This window comes from Rhipicephalus microplus, chromosome 10 (genome assembly GCF_043290135.1).
Source record: "Rhipicephalus microplus isolate Deutch F79 chromosome 10, USDA_Rmic, whole genome shotgun sequence".
Classification (NCBI taxonomy): domain Eukaryota; kingdom Metazoa; phylum Arthropoda; class Arachnida; order Ixodida; family Ixodidae; genus Rhipicephalus; species Rhipicephalus microplus.
This window is the reverse complement of record NC_134709.1, coordinates 16,824,018-16,846,616: the sequence shown is the minus strand read 5'-3', so window position 1 is coordinate 16,846,616 and position 22,599 is coordinate 16,824,018. Positions and strand designations below refer to the sequence as shown.

The following is a 22,599-nucleotide window of genomic DNA, read 5'->3' as shown; positions in this document are numbered from 1 at the left end:
GCGCGAGATAAGGGCACGCGAGTGGACCCCCCTCCTCTTTGCGGGGCAAAGTACGCGTGGCAGATGAGAGCGCGCGCCGCCGCGTCGTGACTATGTGACTACGCGCGGCTCATTGCGCCATCTTGCTGGTAATGCTGGAAACAGAATAGTTACCCCCGGGATGCCCGTCACCAGTGGTGTGTGTTTTATATAAATAGCTTGCCGTTTGAGCGGTGAGGGACATGTTTCTCCGTGGTTCAGTGGCTAACGCTTCGCACTCACGTCTTAGGGGTCCCGAATTCGATTCTTCGTGCCGGAGTCTTTTTCAGGATTTTTTTTTTTGCATGTTCATATATATAGATACTTATACGTATACGGTGGGTGACGGCGATGCCGGCGGCAAAATTCAGCCGAGAGTGTCCATATAATTGCTATCGCAATAAAACCATTAAAGACGCGATAGGGCGCCTGTCTATTTTCTCGTTTTTCGTCCCAGTACTGTGCTGCGCCACAAATATTTCATTTAAATTATCTTTCTTTGTCTGTGTCACATCCAGCCAGCGAAAGTTTAACGATATGAAGTCTTTTCCGGGATATACGAGGAAGATAAATTTAACAATGAAAAATGGGAATAGGTGGGCGTGGAAATCGGGTTTCCAGCCTGCTACTCTTCGCAGGACTAAGGGGAAAAGGGGGAGAAAGAGATTGTTAAACGATAGTTAATTATTAAGCTGCTTATGTGTTTGTATTTCTCATGTCGATAATGTGCACCGCATAAAGCGATCGATCTCGGCGACTATAGTTGCTGTCACAGCCGGTTTAATTCTCTTAAATAAAAAAGAAACAAACACGCCGTGTAAGTTCAGCATGCTGGTCATTTTTCTCCGTTTTGTTATATATGCTTGGGAATAATCACCCATGATTGCGTGTTAATATAGATTATGACAGCGCATGTCAGTGCGCATCATCAAACAACGACGGCACAGAACATAAGGATATACAAGGTGAACGCTGCTCCAACTCCTCTGTTTCCGGTGTGTGCTCATCTCACCGGCTGTTATGTCTCACTAGCCCACCAATAAGTATCATACAGCGACACCGGTTTGAATGATACACGAGGATTTTGTGAGTGAATGGCAGTTGCGTCTTGGAGCTGATTGACACCGGAGTGTCCGTGAGCTGGAAAACCCGGGATACTACTGTAACGCGTAGGGCATACACTGCAATTCAGGAAATGCAATCCACGATTTCGGATGGCGTGTCCATTTTAAACAAGCTTTTCAAAGTAGTCATGAGGTCTCTCTCTCTCTCTCTATATATATCTCTCTCTCTCTCACACACACACACACACACACACACACACACACACACACACACACACACACACACACACACACACACACACACACACACACACACACACACACACCTTATAATGCTATATATAGTCATTCACCATCAGATATCGTTTTAAGTGGATGTGCTTTCTAAGCTTAGCGGCTCTGATCCGGCAAGTGTATTGCAAATAAGCACTGATGTTAGCTATTCAGCCAATTTAGTCGCAGCCGATATGACAAAAAAAGTCTGCATTGCCTAAAAACAAGTGGACGCAAAGTGGTGGTCTGTGCCCGGTTGAGCTTGGGCTGAGGTGGGGGAAAGGCTCGGCGTCTGGGATAAAAGTTCTTCCCCTCATGGGAGGCCAAGGCCCGGCCCGACCACCTAAACCTGCTGTTTCTTATAATAAAGTTTATTCCTCCTCCTCTTTTATAACAAGCCTCCTTCTCGTACAGATCACTTCCGGCAATAGCCTACCGTTGCGATTCCCCCTAGTTCCGTCATTGAACGGCCGACATCGTGGACGAGAGGCGGAAACAGCCTTTTTCCCAGTGAGTGAGTAAGTGAGTTTGTGAGTGGACGCCATCATCGTATAGGAAGTGTGATACCTGAAGCTGAGTATATAGCATCTACACCCGCACTCACACTTTATACAGTGTGAGAAAAAGGCGAATATTGCATTATATTGCGATAGGTTTGAAACAGCCAAGCTGGACGAGAGAGAGGTAAACTTTATTAACTTCCGGCAGAATGCTGGGCTGGGCTCCCACCTATAGAAAGAAGCTGGGCGATTCTTAAGTCTATTCTGCTTGCGTCTAGATTATTCCTAGGCTTTAGCTAGGTGATGCGATTTTTTTTTTTTTTTTGCCATGGCATACAGATTCCAAAATGACACCCGACCACGTCTGCCTCAACGTTCTCGAAGCTCCCCTCGCCCACCCTTCCGAAAAAGAAAAAAAAAATCTGTCTGACGCCCCCAGGGTGGCCTCCCATTGCACAAGTTCGCGTTCGTGTCTGCAACGATTCTTCTATTGCGAGCGACTGCCGTCCTTGCATAACCATATCGTGCGTAGGCGGTCGGTTACCCTTACGGCGAGAACCACCGCAACGTTCCCACGTGCGTGTCGCGTGAAAGACGAAACGGCGACGGAGCTTCGCTCTGCGAAGGTTCTGGCAGGGGAGAGCGTTTGGATCCGCCTCGCATTGTCTTATCACGCCGATAAATAAAAAGCGTTTCGTTTTCGCCGAGTAAGTCAATAGGGCGATACCCGATCTCCAAGTGATCACGCAAGCGCCGTGCATGTAGGCGCGGCGAACCGCGCACGGCGCTATATATATATATATATATATATATATATATATATATATATATATATATATATTCACATCGCTCTTTTTTTTTTTCCTACGAGGAACTTTTCGCACGACGAGCTTGCTTAGAAGCGAAGACCATGTCAGTGGTACGTTATTTTTCTGCAGCTCAACAAAAGAAATGGGCTCAAATGGGAGTAAACGCTTCGTTGTCCACATACCGTTCCACAAGACTGTTCCCGAGGCACCGCCATTAATACTCTCTTGGTTGTGTTAAAATGAGCGTGACCCCCTCCCCCCCCCCCCAAAAAAAAAGAATGCACTTCAGAGGTTGTGACGTTACCCTTTGGTGCCACAGCCGACGCTCTCTCACCGGCGAAAAGGCGAATGGTTGGTTTGTTTGTGGTTTTATGGGCTTTTACTTTACAAAGTGGCTCAAAACTATGGGACACGCCGCAGTAGAGGGTTCTGAAAATTTCGAACACCCGGGGTTCTTCCACGTGCACCTTGATAATCCAAGTACACGGTTCTTCAGAATTTCGCTTCCATTGAAACGCGACCGCCACGGACGGGAGTCGCTCATACTCCGTTCGTGTAGTTAGTAAATTAACTTAATCTCTCACAATAGTTTTTCAAGCGTTCAAACTAGACTTGCAATATTGACTACTTGGTGACTTTTCTCACTGTGTTACACAGGCCTGAAGCCAGATGGGAAAGAAAAGCTTGCCCCCCGCCCCCCCCTTTCCTTACTTCGTATGGAGGGGGTGGGTGTTCTACGGAGGTGAAATAATAAAAACAGGTGTTCTTCAAGGCCTTGAACAAGTGGGCCGCATCGAAAAAACTTCCTGGCTTCGGGCCTGGTGTTACCGCAGTATTTTGCTCCCACCACGTATGTCACACACGTGTACCTGGTTTTCGTTATTATTGTGTACCGTATGTTACGACATGATTGCAGCATATACGCACAACTCTGTATTGTAGGTATCTTTCCGTCTATTTCTCTACCTCTTATTTTTTAGAGCTTTTTACAACCCCCATCAACACAAGCTTGCGCATAGTTGGCGTATTACTGCTGTCTGGACTGTACGTCAATACTCGCAGAATGCCAACTTGGTATGCTACGTTTTCATGGTCTCGTGCTTCGCGGACTGCCACTCCCAAAGCTTTCCACCGGCTGACCCGCTTGTAAGGATTGGCAATGCGGTGCGGGCGTCACCGGGGCTGCTCACGAATGATACAAGCCAAAAATTTTTCCCAAGCGCTCCAGGAAAGCATCTGTCGCTAAGTATATGCATTGTATGGTGTGCTATGCCTTGACCAATCTGTATTGTACTCCTTTTTATTGTTATTATTTTTATTCTTTGTATGTATGTGTAACAGTGTTATGTGTATTGCCAATTGCCCCTCCTGCTTGGGCCACAAACTGGCCTGCAGTATTCGCAATAAATAAATAAATAAATAAATAAATAAATAAATAAATAAATAAATAAATAAATAAATAAATAAATATCCCCCTAAATGGTGGTGGTGGTTGTTAGAAGAGGGCGCCTAATTTTTGCAGTCCGGTAGGGAGCACGGCGCAGCCCCTAAATGACTAGCGCATATTGGTGAGTCGCCGACGCTAAGGTCGCCAGCAGAGAAGGAACGACGACGAGTCTCGTCTCGCCAGAAGCCGTTCTCCTCTCGCGACCCAGAGTTTTCCGTCTTGGCGCAGCGCCAAGGGGACACGCCCATGTCGCGCTGCGACCCTGCGCCCTTTCGTCCCGACCACAACGTCGATTTAGGCGACGAGGAGACGAGTCGATGCTCTCGTCAGCCCTGTGAACTTAGCCGCGAGTTCAGTAGGCTATCATTTCAGTCCGTAATCGAGAACGTGGAGGATAAGGAAGAAATTCGAGAGGGAAGTTCCGGGCGCACAGTATGGTTCAGTGTTAAAGAGAACACTGCAGTGAGCAGTGTTGATATTTACGGCCGTCTAAACGGCAAGTAGATTACGAAACAATGTCCATGCACACCACTGGCGTGTCAAAAGAAGTCAGAACTATCAATGACAGGTAGTATTACCCATATTTAGGTCACTACGTTTTTGCAGGAAAGTGAAATCCAGAGATGCAATGCACACAAGTGTTCCCTTCAACAGCGGACCCGTCTGAACACCGAAGAAGTAGCGCCCGTCCTTGTGTGCTTCCTTCGTTCCGCCTCGTTTGATTGATTGATTTGTGGGGTTTAACGTCCCAAAACCACTACAGTCGACTCCCGATAATTCGAAGTCGCTTAATTGGAATTATCGGTTAATTGGAAGTGGAGTGGGGGTCCCGTCAGTTTTGCGTGCAGTTCAACAGGAAGAAAATCTCGGTAATTGGAAGCTAGAGGTCTGAAATTTCACTCAATTCAAATTTATTTTCAATCGAATCCCTGGAGGAAATTGTAATGTTTGTTAAATTTCCTATTTTCAAAGTGCTAAACAACTATGCGTGTCCGACCGGCACCCAAGGGCATCGCAGTTTACCACAGCGCCGCAGCTCAAAGCGTCAGCTGATGGCATCGCAGTTCCATGCAGCGCCCCAGATCACGATGCGGCTGCTCCGGCGGTTCCGGTTCCGGGCCTCATTGTTGATCTCGTCACGGTCGTGTGCGGACTCAGCGTTTCCACGTGCGACGAATCTCCACGGGCATTTACTATGGCAACTCGCGAGCTTGACGTTGCTGGTCTCCTGCCAGCTCTCGGCGACGTCCCTTTCGAGGAGTACATTGCCACTGACAGCTCGGTAGAAACGTGCGGTACACTGTCGGATGCTGAGATCGTGGAGATGGTTCGGCCCAGCGAGCCTAGTCACGAAACAGGTTGACGACGACGACGCCGCAAGTGAGCCACTACCGCGGGCTGCTGATGTAGCCGCAGGCCTTGCCCTCGCGCAGCGGTTTTTCACTGCTGAGAGCAACGCCGAGGAAGCACTCAGGCACATATACAGCCTTCAGGACTTGCTTTCTGCTGCCAGATTCAGCAAACAGAAGCAAACGGCAATCAGATTTTTTCTCATAAACTTCTTTGAAATGAATGTATTTTCCGTTCATTGTGGTTAACGCTTAATTCGAAGTTTTTCGCGGTCCCCGTGAACTTCGTATTAACGAGAGTCGACTGTATATGATTATGAGAGACGCCGTAGTGGAGACGCCGTAGCAGCGCTGGTGTGTGTCGTCGCTTTCTTTGTGGATCGTTTTATGTTTGCGCTGTAAAAGTATATTCTATGGCCGTAGTGGAGAGCTCCGGAAATTTCGACCACCTGCTAGGGGTTCTTTGACGTGCACCCAAATCTGAGCACACGGGCCTACGCCATTTCCGCCTCCATCGAAAATGCAGCTGCCGCAGACGGGATTCGAACCTGCGACCTGCGGGTCAGCAGCCGAGTACCTTAGCCACTAGACCACCGTGGCGGGGCCGCCTCGTTTATATACTGTTTTTTTTTTCATTTCTTCAAGTTGAGATCCACGCAACATGCGATGCAACGCAAAGTTGTAGACTTAACATTAATGCCCGTATTTACAAACCAACCTTATCCTTATCTTATGTTTTCCTCAAATTTCCGTACACTCCACATGTTTTAAGGGCACACAATTAACATACCTTGCTGCAGTGGTCTAGTGGCTAAGGTACTCGGCTGCTGACCCGCAGGTCGCAGGTTCAAATCCCGTCTGCGGCAGCTGCATTTTCGATGGAGGCGGAAATGGCGTAGGCCCGTGTGCTCAGATTTGGGTGCACGTCAAAGAACCCCTAGCAGGTGGTCGAAATTTCCGGAGCCCTCCACCACAGGGCATCTCTCATAATCATATGTTGGCCCCCCACATACCAATCAAATCAGAGCACAAAAATGGTAGACGTAGTAAACGATAGTAACTACAAGACTGTTGTGTGAATACCCGCCTACTCTTTTTGTCAAATGCATTAAAGGCACGAAATCTATAAGCAGAACGCGAGATAAGAATAAGGTTGCATGGTTTATCAATACGGGCTTAACAGATTAAAAAAAAAGTAGAGAGGATTTAGAGCCAGACGCGCGTCCGGTTTGCTACCCTATCGTCGGAAAGAGGTTCAAGGGACACAAAAGAGGCAAACAAGAAAGCACGACGAGTGCCGCTTCGCACGAAAGTGCACTCAGTGATCTCCACTAGAGGGAGCTCGCCAGTGAGTTCACATCGACACCACACTTAGTCGCCTATACAAGGTCTGCAGAAATCAGTTTCTGAGCTTGAGAGAGAGAAAGAGAGTGCTATGAGCGTCCACCTCCAACGCGGTATAATAATTTCCGGGGTTTTACGACACAAAACCACGATGTCCTTATGAGAGACGCCGTCGTGGAGGGCTCCGGAAATTTCGACCACCTGGGGTTCTTAAACGTGCACTCACAGGCATCGCACATTACACAGGTCTCTTCTATTTCGCCCACCAATGTTTGATCTACTGGGTTCGATTCCGAGAGCCACCGGACAGTCGTCGGCTCTTCTAACGCGTAGAGGAACGCACCGACTGATTTCTCAAGAACGGACAGCTTCTTTCCTTCCATTTTCTTTCACTTTCCCGCCTCTCCAACGACGCTTCCCCGTGTTCACTGAACTAGAAATTAATTTTGCCCACCGTGGGGTTCTCTAACGTGACCCAATTAACTGAACTAGCTTTTCTTTTAAAAACGATAGTCTTTCTTGGGGACCTTGACTTCAAGGGGGGGGGGGGGGTCGTCACCCCTTAAAATGGTCGTTTCTCGCTGTGTATGCCATCTAGAGATGGTGCCATGATGTGCTGTGGTGACACATTTGGTACGGGCCCCGTGTGTGCCACTCCCTCGCTTCGCCACTGTCACGCGGGCTCCGTTCCAAATGCCGAGTAGGGCGTGCGAAAAAAAAAAAGCATTATCACATATACAATGGGCGTCACTGGAGTACAACGCGTGTAATAAGAACAACTGACGTAACTACGGGTGCACTATTAAGAACAGCAAATCTATGTCTCATATACCGCTTCCGATATATAGCATATAAAAACGCACTTGGCCGGGGCGTTTACATGCTTTCTCTTTCACTGTTTTTCCACTTTAAGCTCTGTGGCACGGCGAGGGTGACTTGGAATTGCGGTTCGTTCGGCTAGCTGGTCACACATTTGCAAACTGGAAAGGGACTGGACTCAGAGAAAGTCGTGCGCGCTTGAAACTGGGTCAAATGAGAGCGCGTTGCCTTCCTTTTACCTCCATCTCTTGCCTCAGTTTCACTCCACTTTCTTCATACGAAACTAGCGCTTCCCACAAGTGACACGCAACCCACACGACCACGTTCGTCGTCTGTCTCGTCTTTTTTTCTCTCTCTTTTTTTTTCTCTTGGTCAACCTTGCGCCACGTATTTCAGCCTAATATGTACTAACTAGCCCAACATAGCGTACGTCAAATCTGGTCGTCTCAACATGATCACTTTTATTATATAGCCTTTTTTTTAACCAAGCGAGCCTGACTGTTCTGCACAATAAAGGAAAGAGTAACAGCAAATGTTGAAAAATAAAAAGTTAAAGCTCTTGCACTGTCACTTAATTATGTACAGCCTGAGGTCTCCGCAGCGTCCAGGCAAACGTGTTGGGTGGAATATTAAGCGAAGAATTAGCGTGCTGGAACCGTGGCCTTGCACCGTGCTGTGGTATTTTTCTTTTTTTAACGACTGACGTCGCTTGTCGGCATATAAGTGGTTATAACAGAAGAAAAGAAAAGAAAGGTGCCGACCCGTAACTGTCTCTCCTTACGAGGACACCTGAACAGGTCAGCAGAGGAATGGGATATGGGGAATAAAAGATATAGGGAGAAGGAAGGAGGGATAAAAAGAATAGAAGGAAAATAGACGGAGAAGAAGCCGCCAGCCAACGAGAGGAAAAAAAAGAAGGAGATAGGAAAGTGGGGATCCGGTCGAAGCAGTCCAAGGGCGGGGTGCCACAATGCGAGAGCTGGACGGCTTCAGGAGACCGCGGAGGGCGAACCAGTCGGCGGGAGCTACGCTGAAGTCGGAGATCGCGAGGGCACAACCGTCCAGCTTGAAATCCTGCGAGCGAATCGCTTGTCGGCAGGAACAGTTGGCTCTTGCTCTGCACGCGTGTCCCTGAGATGAATTCCTGTCGTGCACGAAGTTCACTGTCGAAACTGGGCCAGACTGAAGCTGGTTACGCGCCGTCACACAGCAGACTCCGTCCTATGCGTGTGACGCATTTCTACAGCTAAACTGTTTCAACTTCTTCAAGTCGTAAGACTTGCAGCGGCGCCTGTACAGACTGACGGGGTTATATTGACGATGAAGTGTGTGACTGTGTGTGCATGCTCTCCTTTATCTTTCTCCGTCTTTAATTAAGAAAACTCCCCCACCCCTTTCCCTGTGTAGGGTAGCACACCAGTCCTCGTAGACTGGTTAACATCCGTGCCTTTTCTTTCTCCCCTTCTCCTGCTCCACCGCGGTGATCTAGTGGCTAAGGTACTCGGCTGCCGACCCGCAGGTCGCGGGATAGAATCCCGGCTGCAGCGGTTGCGTTTTCGATGGAGGCGGGAATGTTGTAGGCCCGTGTGCTCAGATTTGGATGCACGTTAGAGAACCCCAGGTGGTTCAAATTTCCGGAGCCCTCCACTACGGCGTCTCTCTTAATCATATGGTGGTTTCGGGACGTTAAACCTCACATATCAATCATGGGACGTTAAACCCCCCCACAAGTCAATCAAATCAATCTCCTGCTCCTTCCTACAGCTGCTGCCTGCAGTTACTCCACGATACACGCTTTTAAATCACCGCGTGTGCAGCGACTATAGCGTCGCGCTCCTGAGTGTAGAGTACGCGGACGGGTTAGATTACCACAGCTACGCCAGCGTCAAATCTACGGCGCTGAAATTCGACAAACCTCCGCGTTACATAAGTGCACGCAATAAACTAACTGCGTTGCGTGGATACTCCTCGTGATCGTGTGACAACGACGAAACTTTAACGAAACTCCGTATAGTGAACTACGTAACCAAAAAGAAAAGTTCAACCAGTTACACGCCGTGAAAACTGTAGCGCAGCGAATCAACAATGCTGATTATGACTTCCGGTAAAAAAAAAACAACAAAAAAACGTAATGTTCATCATTTCGTTTTGAATCTTTACTACTGTCCGCTCTGGTCACAAGACATGTGTGACGCCTATACTACCACTGCTACTACTACTACTACTACTACTACTACTACTTAAGACTACTACTAGGACGGTAGCAGCAGTACACTGGTGTAGTGATCCGAGTTCACTATAACACTACTATGGGTGCCAGCAGGGGAGGGCACGAAAGGGGGCAATATCTTTCCACGCAAAGCAACATCAACGCGCCCCATCTTTCCCCGCGATGAAACACATGCGTTTGCACCCCCACCCCCCTGAGACGAGATCCTGCCGACGACGTCCGCGACGACTACTACTGCTGCTGCTGCTGCTACAACTTACTACTATGACGACAACGACGACGGCACAGGGTAGACTAATCCCCGTATTCTAGAACCTCCCTTCACTCAACGCTTCGCCTTCACTTGAGAAAGTCGATAGGAGCGCCATCTTTAAGCACGGCAAGTCACTGCATATGAGCGATAGTCTGCTGCGATTCTTTAGTAGCGCAGCGTCATTTTCAGCCGAGTGGTGGCGCAGTGCTCAACTCTGTCAAGTGAAGGGTGAAAGTCAAGTGGAGGAGCGTTTGTGAATACGGGGGTAAGACAACCTGAATGTCAAAAAAAAAAAAAAATAGCGCGCGATGCTTTTTATCGTTCCGACATTCCCTTGGCGGTTTTCACGGAACTGGTTGTCGTGATAAAAAAAAGTAGGCAACCACTCGCAGTAACCCCCCCCCCCCTCTCTTTTAATATTTTTTCCCACAAATTTTTTTGCGGTTTTTCGGAAGAAAGAGGGGACAAAGATGCGACGACAACGTTCTCGTCACGCGTTCTTGAGACTGCACAGGCAGCGCAGAGCGAATGGCACGTCGGACAGTCCGCGGTTCTTTTTCTCCACGAAGCGAGCACGTAAGTCGGCGCCCCAGCTATCCGACGTCCTCCTACTTTATCGCGCCGTGGCACAAACGCTGCGGCGGATCACAATCTCAATAATCTGAGCAACGCCTCCTCTAGGAAGATGCCTGCCGCATGAGAAAAAAACAAACAGCTGCCACACCCTTTCTCTCCTTCATTTTCAAAATGTTCACGGTCGCTAGCGTCACTTGTGGCGGACGGTGCAACAACGCAACATTTTGCATAGCCTCCGAAACAGTGGTGCACAGTTGCAGGTCTCAAACAAACAACTCTCGACTGACGCGCCCCTAAGGGCCACAGATGAAAAACGCTTAGCTGGTACGACCCGTCGCCGTGATGATAGTGTTAAGGCCCCTGTATTTAGATAGTGTCGGTCGCAAGCGCCACCGTGCGGAGCTTATTTAAAACTGAAGGCAGGCCAACTCAGCTGGGAGCGCGAGCCATTCCTCAGGCATCTTTGTAGAGGATGCGTTGATCTGAGGCACGCCGAGTGGACGTTTCGTTGCGCTGCCCTACAGCAGAGTTATCTTCCTTTTTTTTTTCTTCGGCTCTCGAGTACAGAAACGCAGAGTAAGACATAGAACGCGACCGTCAAAAGGTACTTTGTTCGGCTGCTGCGGCGGCTGCATTTTCGATGGAGGCGAAAATGCTGTACGCCCGTGTGCTCAGATACGGGTGCACGTTAAAGAACCCCAGGTGGTCGAAATTTCCGGAGCCCTCCACTATATACGGCGTCTCTCATAATCATATGCTGGTTTTTGGGACGTTGAACCCCGCATATCAATCATATCAAAAGGTACTTTGTTATTCGGGAGGGACGATTTATAGCCCTATACGCGTGTCACCCGTAATAAGGAAAACGACACACGGGCACGGCATGCATGTCTGATATAAACGTCGTCATGTAGGTCAAGTATACAGCGTCGCGCGTGCCTGCATCGGAAATTAGAGCAAGAACGGAACCAGCTGGCACGGAGCGAAATTGTCTGCCCGGCCTTTTTGTTGTTGCTTTTTTTTTCTTTCCGAGAAGAAATTGGGCGTATTAAATCTCGCTGCCGGAGGCTGCGTTTTACGAGTTCAGTGTAGGGGACACCGCTTGGGCTTATAGCGTTCTCAATCAGCCAGAGCCAACAGCAGGTCAGATACATGCAGTCAGCGTCAGAAGTTTAGGAACCACCGGACAAAAAAAAAAAAAAAAAAAAGCTGGATATTCGCGCTGATACGAAGTAAGCGTCTAGTTTAACTTTCCGGACCGTTCTAAAACGCGCTAAGGATAAGTACCGTGTTCTTCCATCGAATATAGTCTCAGATTGTTGAGAAATTTCAAATTTTCTTGGACCTAGTGGTCTCTAAAGTTTGCGTGCCGACTGCAAGACAGTGCAAAGGACTGGTGCTTATTATTGCCGCTAGGGAAACTCGCTAGGGAAACTAACTCGAACCGACCGTGCGGTACCAATGTGAAGGAAAATTACCATGTCGATGCCTGCGCAACAGTTGAAAGGCTGCGCCGGCTGCGGGGCGTGTCAAGGCTCCAGTTTAATGAAAAGAAATATGCCTCGAGGGGAGCTAGCAAGATATAACAGCGTAATAACTTTGGGTGATGAATGACCGAAATAATTACCATTAACAAAAAAAAAAGAGGGGGGTGGTGGTCGTGTACGAACGACGCGAGGAGATCAAGTTGCAGCTGAAAATTTAATTTCTACAGAATTGGAAATGGCTAATATGTTGCATTACGCGTTTTTGAGTGACCGGTATAGCTATCTGCGACTCGCTGCGCTGCATGTATCAGAACCCAAAACGGAGAAAATGGGGACGCCCTATGGCCTCGTTTCGTCGTTCTGATAGGCCCGTCACCATTGCAGCAGCAAGGAGTTGCAGCGCCGCCTTGCATATTCGCAGTACTTCTCATAAAGCTTTTAATAAAAACAAAATGCAGTAATCACGTGGCATCAGTTCAGTAAGTACCCCACCCTCCTCGTGGTTGTATTTTTTCAACTACGGCAGACCCTCGCTTTCTGCCAGAGTCTAAGCGCTGAGCATCTGGAAGTAAGAAGACGTCAGCGAGGCCAAAAATTCAAAAAAGCGATAAAAAAATTGAAAATAGAAGCAGGAATGAGTGGAAGATTGACACTTGCGATGAGAAATCCGCGAACAGAAGGTGCCTACCGGAATGCGACGCCTCGACAAGCGAACTTCAAGATTCCAACTGTCATTTGAAACCTTGAAGACAAGTACACTTGTCGACACATCGGCTCCAGCACCCACACCGTTTACAAGGAAGGAAGGAAAATAGAGGGAAAAGAAAGGCAGGGAGGTTAACCAGCCTATAGGCAGCCGGTTTGCTACCCTGCGCATGGAAGAGGGATGGGGAGATGAAAGAGAGTTTACAAACTTCCCATAAAAGTAATAGTAACAACACATAGCTGAACAAATTGCTGCAGTTGTCAGCACAAAAGACTGATTCCGCTAACAGCTCCTTTGTTACGGTCATTCGAATCGGGGGGGGGGGGGGGGGGGGCTTAGCCAGAATTTTTTTTTTGTGTGTGTATGTTGGGTGGGGGGAGGTCTGACGCACTGGCGTGAGTTCCACAAAACAAGCCCGCCCCTTTCCATCCACCGTTGATGCTGCCGCACAGTCACGTATGTGGGTTTTGCTGTTTCAGGTAACCGCAAAGAGCTTTCTGCCCTGCTGCAGCTCAAGCAAGTTCTTGAACGGAAGCGCGAGTGTGATAGATGCACCCAGCCATTTCTCGAAAACAAAAACAAAAATACGGCAGGAGCGACGTTACTTCGGCGAACAAGGGGAATCGACCCCGAGCACCAATTGTTGCAACACTTCCGCAAGGCGCCACCCATATGCACTCACTCGCCTCTTGTCCTCAACAACGTTCCGGGGTTACGTCACTTGGTTACGTAGTACGCGAAGGAAAGAAGCACACCGCTTGAAACACAAAAGACGGAAGCGCGCCACCTGTGAAACATCAGTCCAGCTGAAGCCAATGGGGGCGGGGAGGGGCGCAGAGGATGAATAGGTGCATTGCGCAAGCGCCTTACCACGTGTATCTCCGCGTCTCTTCGAAACAGGCGACTCGCGCACGCACACCCTCTCCCATTATTCGTATGGACATGCACATCTGGTGGTGGGAGTGGCAGGTGGCAACAACGCGACATGCGCGTCACCAGGCACGTCTCGGTGCAAGCAACGCATGTATCGAAGCCAAAGAAACTTTCAAATATCGTAAGTCAGGCACAAAAGCAACGTAACATCGTACCTGCTTCCAACTCGGGCGTTCCCTCGCGGAACCAGTTCAACATCTTCCTCCGAGATCGCGATCAGTTTTTTTGGAGAAGAGTGTGCGACGAGCACGGTCCACCAGCTGTAGGAGACCAACTTGGGCGACGGTCCCGAACGGCACTGAGTGACCACAAAGTGACAGGCGATCCTGTTGGCGCTACAAGGCCCGCCACCACTGAGATGTCCCGAGTATGTGTCTCAAACACACACGCGAACGATCACAAAAGCACGCCGAGTCGCGATAACGTCGTAGGAACGCATTCTCTGCCCAGAAGGTTCTTCTCTTTCTTTCTTTTTTTGCTTAATCCGTTCGGCGCTTGGAACCGGAGGTGTCGGTGGCGCTAACGCGCCTCTGTTGCTTACAGTCGCTGGGCCGGTTTTAGCTTACCGAGTGACGCGATAAACGGCACCAGTGCGAAGTAGCGCGCTCACTTGAAATGCGGGCCAACCCAACCGCGCAGTAGTTGGCACACGTCGGTTGTTGGGGTAGAAGCGAGAGAGGGAGCGAGAATAAACGAGAGAAAGTTTACCAATATAAAAGAAAATGGACCAAATGTGGCGCCATCTCGCGGCTCCGTGGTACAACGAAAGAACGAAGAGAGAAGAGGATGAAAGTTATGGGTGGTGAAGAAGGGAACAACGGCTATCTCGCATCACAACACAGAGATGAAAGAAACCGCCGAGCACGCGTGGAGAAGGGGTGGAGAGGAAGTCTAGGTGGCGTTACTTGTTCTCACACGTAGGAGAGAGACAGAGAGGATGTCGAAGAGAGGGTGAGGAACCAGCTGTTCTCGTTCCGATGACGACGAGCCGGATGGACGTTGGCGAAAGATGGGGGTGACCATGATAGGTTTAGCTACAAAAGAGTGCCCTTTTAGAAGCCGGTCGAGCGACACAAGAGCCACTCGGCGAAGAAGGATGGATCAGATTTGAAGAAGAAATCAGTGGGTACAGCGCGAGAGGGCGCAGGAGTGCGATCTGCTGGAGGAAAGAACCTATAAGGGAGCGGAGGAGAGAGGAAAATATAAAGAGAGGGAAGTAGTTAGTCGAAAGTGAAGTCGGTGCCGTCCCGACTGGACGACAGAGACGACGCCAAGGCCAAAGCTAGAGGGTGTGCTCGGCGTATGTGCGTGCGTGCGCGAGGATGTGTCTTCGTCGACGTCGTTGGCGCGGTACGAGTAGCTTGTTTCCCTCGTGCAACGACTAACTTCCTCGGTAGAGTACCGAGAGGAAGTTGGTCGTTGCACGAGGGAAACAAATTTCGGCCCACTTTCCCCGCGCTTATTGCGCGTTTGGTTTCCTTGTGGGTCCATTTTTAAAGACGCATCTGCCTCGCGTTTGGCTTATTTTCGGAAAAATAACGGCGCCGCGACGCTTCGCGCGGAACGGAAGAGCATCACACATTAACTGTCGCCAGAAGGAGTTGGTTTTGTTGGTTCCTTCATATAATGTTTACAACGATGCCACTATAACAGAGTAGATGGATCTACATCGTAAATGTGTTGGACTGAAAGAGAGAACGATAAAATAATGATGCGCTGCGGAAGAACATCCAAGCCACAAGAGCCCTAAAGGGAGTAATATTAGTAGGCACGGATAAAATAGCAGATAACATAAGATGCTTGCGTTACAACACTGCGCGCGAATCGAACGCATGCCTTTGCAGCGATAAAAAATGTATAACAGATTATGCTAATTACGATAAACAGCGTAGTTGAGTCAACTATTATCAAACGCTAGTAATAAATGTCACGCACAGCACGATACGTTTCGGTTCTCTGACACCGATTATGGTAGCACGTTGTTATAAGAATTCAGATTTACTGATTTCGGCGTAAATGCTGCGAAAACTCTGCGGAGCACGATTTCTAACAGTAGCGCGACTTCATAAGGTGCACCAAGGGGCAGCCGTTATAATTTCGAAGAAGGAGGGTCGTAGACGTTGACCTTTGAACTTTGACGTTTGTCACGAATAGTTGTGTCAATCATAGTTCAGCGGTGAACACCGCGCAGAGTAATAGGACAACTTGCTTTGAAGATGGGCAGGGGCGGATACAGCTTCACTAATTTCAGTGGGGGGGGGGGGGGGGCTGAGGGGGGATACTGACTCTCTTGCTTTAGTAGTTACTGTCATCACAAGAAGCCCATCACAGCAGAAATACCGTTAACTTGATTCGCAGTGGCCCCCCACATTTGTGCTAATCGGTCATAGGAGCTGGACGACAAGCATGGAGGGGAGGGATGCGGGTACAGACACAGGCTTTAAGGGGGGTGATCGCCCCTTCCCCACTTCCTATTCTGTATCCGCCACTCACACTAGGCATGCTACCATAGCATCACTGTCTATACTAGAGATCAGCTAATCGATGGTACACAAGAAAGATAAGTTTACAACACAGCGCTCTGTCCCGTGTGTGTATTTCTCCTCTCCCGCTTATTACTTCCGCAGTACAACTTTATCGCCAAACGTGGTATATAGCGTACGTAACAAAGTGCCAGTATTTTGAGTGACTGCGTACTATATTTATAACTGTACGTTAACTGCCATCACTGTTTATAACTGTAAATGGTTATAACTGTTTATAACTGCCAGAGGTAAATGGAACGGAAAAATGGCATGGTTGGTTTAGGCTAAGCCAAAGTGATTAATATAACGAAAAATTAGCCTACTTGCGGGCTTGCAATCCTTAGCTAGCCTGCTCAGCTGTCTCCCCCCCTCCCTCCCCCACAAACCAAAAAAAAAAAAAAGAATCGGGATCGAAAAGGGTGTGGAGATACAATCATGCTGCAGTGTTTACTGCAGAGGGAATGTTGAAACCAGCAAAGTGCATGCGGTAAGGAAAATGAATAACGATTAAAAGAGCGCACCTCTGCAGCTTACAAGATTCACAGACATGTGCACTTCAGCAATGATGGCGACTAACCTGAAAAGGTGATTAATGACTTAAACCTAAACTTTGAAGAGAGTCTGCTGGAAATGATGATAGTGATTATTAGCTTAACGGAATAGAAAGAGCTCGTGATAACAACGAGTCCCTTGGAGCTTGTTTCAAAATCATGTACAACATGTTTCATGTAACTAGAACCAAGCATATTTATAAGTCGTTACCGCAACTGAATGGAACCAACTGCATATCTTATGCCTTCGTGGGGCGCTCGTTAAGGTATTTTTGTGGCACTCGTTAAGGTATATTGCGCCAAATTGGTTAACTAAGTAAAACGTTTATTTAAAAAAATGTGTAATGGCTGCTTTAGGGCCAAGTGTGTTTCGCTTACTTTAAGAGGGCGTTCCAAAACGACTCATCGAATTTTTTGTGGCGACGTGCACACTGGCAATATTTTAGTAACAGCGCACGAACGTTGACCTTTGGAGGCGGAAGTAGCGAGGTCGCAGAGAGTGCAAGTGCAGTCTGCCACATAGTGATTCTGAGTGGCTTTGAAAGAACGAGAAATGAAGAAACGAGTGCGGCGGTGGAACTGTCTCTCTTAATGGAGGTCGCCTCAACAACGCCGCACGGGAGAGGGCAAGTGGAGGAGAGAAGGAATCAGAAATGTGGCGGAAAAGAGAAGAGAGGTATCTTCATCATAATCATTGTCAGCCTGACTTTACGTTCACTGCAGGGCAAAGGCTCCATCCCACGTTCTGCCACTCAACTCGGTCCTGTACTTGCTGCTGCCGCTTTAAGAGGCGTAACATAGAGATTCCCCAACAATACACTATAGTCGGATACAACCTTATAATTCTACGCCATCTCTTCCTCAAAGGCGGATTTATAAAAGCCTGCCCCAATCAGCGAGCACTACGGACTGACGTCATGAGAATGGCGGCCTTCGTAGAACAGTGCCGCGAGCGTAAACGAGACTACTACTTTGGACGCGGGGTCGATTGGCTAGCACTCTTCACTATTCTGGGCAGAGCCTCTTGGGAATTTTAAAGTTTTATGTGACTATACAGAGGGAAATCTGGTGCTATGCACACTCAGACCTCATTATAACAAAGTTGCATCTTAGAAAAATTAAGTTCGTTATATCCGAAAATTTGTTATTAATGACTATTTCTAACTGTATTGCACAAACGCTTTTCGTTTACTTCGTTGTAGCCGATATTTCGTCATATCCGGGTTCGTTACGTGGACGTTTATGTGTAGTGTCTATGAGAGTTACAACGCGCGGCACTTTAGCCACGAATGCAGCATGCTGGTAGTACCAGATGTAGGGCGGCTACAGAATTCAAGCTTGGTGGTGGCTAGAATTATAGCCCTCTATAGCCACCCAATAGCGGATGGCTAGGACATGGTGCTTCAATTTTTTTCGCGCACCTCATCTGGATGGATATGGATTTGTCTAATCTTCGTTCCTTCGGCTTCCTTTGGTTCCGTGCTGTCTGCAGCCACGTTCTCGAAAGACGAAGCTCCGCACACGTTCAGCCTTGAGCTTTTAATGCTCACGCATTGAAATTGGGTAACAAAATTCACAACGACCAGCTCTTTTATATGAAACAAAAACATTAAAACAAAACAACGATACAAATCCACGAGGGTGTTCGAAGCCAAAAGCCCGAAGATTTGCAGATTCATGTACAATTCCCGTCGTAGCTGAAGGATCGCTGTGCCAGTGTTACTTCTGGTAAATGATATAGAAAATTATGGTCTGCTACGCAGTTTGCTTGGAGATGCATACCGCCTCAACAGTACGATAATGCGTTCGAAAAGCCGGTATGACGTTGATCGCCGCATACCGCTGACCTCGCTGCAATTAAGCGACATTACAAGCACCGCATCGTTCGGTCAATGCCGCGTGGTGATTTGTTTCTGGCGTTTAACAAGCTTCCCAACCAAACACGACGCCAGTATTCCCAAACCAATTTCAGTTGTGTCTTGCCCAGCTTTCCATTTTTACGTACTTAACGTGCGTTAAGGGCACAAAAACGATGAGGAAACCGACAGATAAGGATAAGGTCGGTTCGTAAACAAAAGCTTGAGGTGTCCTACCTTATGCGTTGCAGATATAAGCGGTTTCCTCTTCACACATGCACTTTAGCGAGAAGGACAGCGATTATCCGCCTGCCTGTGAATGCCGCGAAAACACGGAGGCGCTAGTATACGAGTTCGCGTATGCCGGCAGTATAGACGGCAAGAGGGATTATCCAGATTACGAAGCCATATTTGAGCGATGCCGTTGAGCACCGACAGAGGCAAAACCCGCGAACGTGTTGCACGTTGTTTTTTTTTTTTTTTTTCGACGAAGGAGGCGGCGTTACGTGCGAGTGAATAAATAGCGCGGGAAACAACGACTGCAGAGAGGCTTTCTTCCGTACCCCATTGACTATTTTGCGGAGGGGTTTCAGTGTCGCCGTATTGATTGATTGATTGATTTGTGGGGTTTAACGTCCCAAAACCACCATATGATTATGAGAGACGCCGTAGTGGAGGGCTCCGGAAATTTCGACCACCTGGGGTTCTTTAACGTGCACCCAAATCTGAGTACACGGGCCTACAACATTTCCGCCTCCATCGGAAATGCAGCCGCCACAGCCGGGATTTGATCCCGCGACCTGCGGGTCAGCAGCCGAGTACCTTAGCCACTAGACCACCGTGGCGGGGCTGTCGCCGTATTGGAATTACTGTTTGTGTTTTGCATCTTTAGCAACTAAACAAACAGTGCTAGTAGGGTAGGGCGCATAATCATGCATTGAAAGTGGTAGGGTTGGCGCATTCGATGTTTCGTGCCCTTATTAATCAATTCACGTTGCGAAATGCGAAGGTATGAAAACATTGGCTTAGCAGCCCAATATGGCGGCGCCCATGTGTCTTAGGTGAAATAGACTGTATAAAGAGAAAGCGCAATGGTAGGCGTGCGCACGGTTCCCAACACAGGGGGAGAGGTAGGGTCGCACTCCCTTTACCTTTTAAATGTCATCGCACCCCTCTTTCCCCTCCCCACTGGTGGAGCGCGAAACACGTTTCACAATATATGAAAAACGCACACACACACACATTAAATTAAAGCGACTACGTTCATCCACAAATGGCCCGCCTTTGGTCCTTGGCTTTGCAGGAGTAAAAGATGGAAAGAAAGCACTTCTTGGATTGCAGCATCAGGGCACCTCGGCAGCTATTATGATCGAAAATCTTGCGTCACTATAAAAACCTGCTCTATAAACAAAAGTAAAAGTATGGGGCAGTCTTTGTCCCCCCCCTCTTCCCCTATTTAGGTGACGAAGAGTGCCCCCCCCCCCCTACCCCCTGCTTCTTGAGTCCTCCGCCGTGTCGACTTCGTGCGACTGGGCCCTGTGCCTCAAGAGGTTGGTGACCCCTGAACTAGATGATAGCTTATATACATATAATTTCTTGATATACTAATCGAGGCCCTGCCGACGCATATGTCACGCGAATGCGAACCACGTTGCGTTTTCGTCCTCGTTATGAAAAAAAGTGCAACTCGACGTTCTTCGGAGTTGCGTTAAATTGGCCGTGTACTAACAATACTGATTGTTGTTCTAGTTGGTACTTGCTTAATTACATGATTTGCCGCAAAGAGCACACACAAACACAATAAAGGAACACTGAACGACCAGCACAAGGGTATACCATCGCACAAACGTCACTTTGCGAGCCAAAGCCTCCAAGCCACGAGCTGTCAGGCAGTGTACTATAGGCTTATGAAGCCTCCTGCACCACTGTCTTTATTGTTTAATCTTATATATGTTCTATATACTTTAACTTTTTATTTTTTCATTTTTTATCGGATATCGTCAGGTGTCGTAAAGCCTATGGGATCGGCCTGCCTTTGACCAACAGACGGTATCACGTGATCACTTCACGCTGTGATGCCACTGGCCAAGATGACGTCATCGCATGATGATTTTTTTTTTTTGCGTCACTTCGCTTGACGCCGTGATCATTTCTCGCGTTTCATGAGACATCTAAAATATTCCCCTTCAATAAATACGGCGGGCATGACGCGTCATGGCGGACACGCGATACAAGTGTGGCGGCAGGCAGGCGCCTATACAGCGCATCAATTGAGCCTTTTTTTTTTTTGTAAACAAGATGCGCGGGTAAAGGACGCAAATCTTCGCGAGAAACGAGGTCTCAATTATTGGCTCGTTCCCAACAGAAAGAAAATAAACGAATAAGGAGGCCGATTGTGTCATTTACAATCGGCAAACGAAAGCTGCACACCCTATATACGCCCTCTCAGCTTCGTACGTTTCGTAACACCCACCGCGGTGATCGAAAAGTGGCTATGATTGATTGATTTGTGGGGTTTAACGTCCCAAAACCACCATTTGATTATGAGAGACGCCGTAGTGGAGGGCTCCGGAAATTTTGACCACCTGGGGTTCTTTAACGTGCACCCAAATCTGAGTACACGGGCCTACAACATTTCCGCCTCCATCGGAAATGCAGCCGCCGCAGCCGGGAATCGAACCCGCGACCTGCGGGTCAGCAGCCGAGTACCTTAGCCACTAGACCACCGCGGCGGGGCCGAAAAAGTGGCTATGTAATTATGTGCTGTTCGCGAGCTCGTGGTTACGATATTGTATACTTGTTAAAAAAAACGTCGTTAATTGGCCATTGAATAACCGGTAACGTAATGTTTTGGTCATGTTCTATAGCGTAATGAGGTTTTTGGAGCAAGAAACGAGACGTACAAATATAGAAGTAACACACAGAGTGCCGAATTCCAACAATGTTTACTTTGCAACAGGAAAGCAGATATATAGGCCACAGCGTTTTTTTTTTCTTTTTTTTAACGGTCATCATTATGCGCAGTTAGTTCAGCTATCTTCATGAACTCAGCCATCTTCACGCAGATAGGCCAACTCATTGAAGGAGAGGGCAATCGATGATTCGAAAATAGTTATCACCGAGCCTGTCAATCGATTCAGCCTCGGCTATTTCATGAATTAACTGACCCCTGCTGATACCAGTTACTTTGATGCCAAGAAACGATTCCATGTTTCGAGATAATTATTTGCAAGTCAGCGCCATTGTGTGTCGCTTCTATCCTTGCACGTGGCAAGCAGTACGTGGTTAATAGTAATAATACTAATAATATCTGGGGTTTAACGTCTCAAAACCACCGTATGATTATGAGAGACGCCGTAGTGGAGAACTCCGGAAATTTCGACCACCTCGGGGCGGTGGTCAAGTAGGGAAAGTGGTTACGGTGGTGGACTGTCGACCAAAACGTCGCGTTATAAAATCGCTGCGTGTGTGTGTGTGTGTGGGGGGGGGGGGGGGCACATATCGACGGGTGCGAAATGCATAGAGTTTCTCAAAATTAACTAGAGGGCACTCTGGCGCTGCGATCGTTCAGCGACCAATGGAATGATGGGTAGCATACACGCATTTGCCTAGTCTTCGTACTTGCGGGCGGCGAATCGTACTTGCGGCTTCGTTTATTGCTGCGTTTCGGTTTTGTCTTGAAATAAAGATTTAACCCTTTTGAACTTCGTGGCCCAATTTGGAAAGGTAAGTCTAAAAGAATGAAGTGGTGAAGCACAATCGCAGAACATTTGCCGATTTTTTGTTTTCGTGAAAAAACAGCCCCAAGCCACACGAACACACGCGGAGCCAAAACCAGGCCAGAAGTACGAAGTTTAGA

At 48.2% G+C, this 22,599-nt stretch overlaps 2 protein-coding genes across 9 annotated transcripts in view; one reads left to right on the top strand and one right to left on the bottom strand.

Annotated features, from left to right (window-relative positions):
- The window catches only part of LOC119181838 (uncharacterized), a 138,493-nt gene that overhangs the window by 39,876 nt on the left and 76,018 nt on the right, over window positions 1–22,599 (top strand). The gene's annotated exons all lie outside the window — the stretch shown is intronic.
- Window positions 1–22,599, bottom strand: part of LOC119181469 (1-phosphatidylinositol 4,5-bisphosphate phosphodiesterase delta-1) — an 81,400-nt gene that overhangs the window by 30,878 nt on the left and 27,923 nt on the right. The window contains exon 1 of one of the 6 annotated variants that reach the window (XM_037432722.2): window positions 13,964–14,482. The exons of the other annotated variants lie outside the window; for them this stretch is intronic. Within the exon in view, the coding sequence (XP_037288619.2) occupies window positions 13,964–14,006 (43 nt within the window). The 5' untranslated portion in view covers window positions 14,007–14,482. Of the gene's footprint in view, window positions 1–13,963; window positions 14,483–22,599 lie in introns of those variants that run through there. 6 annotated transcript variants of the gene reach the window in all.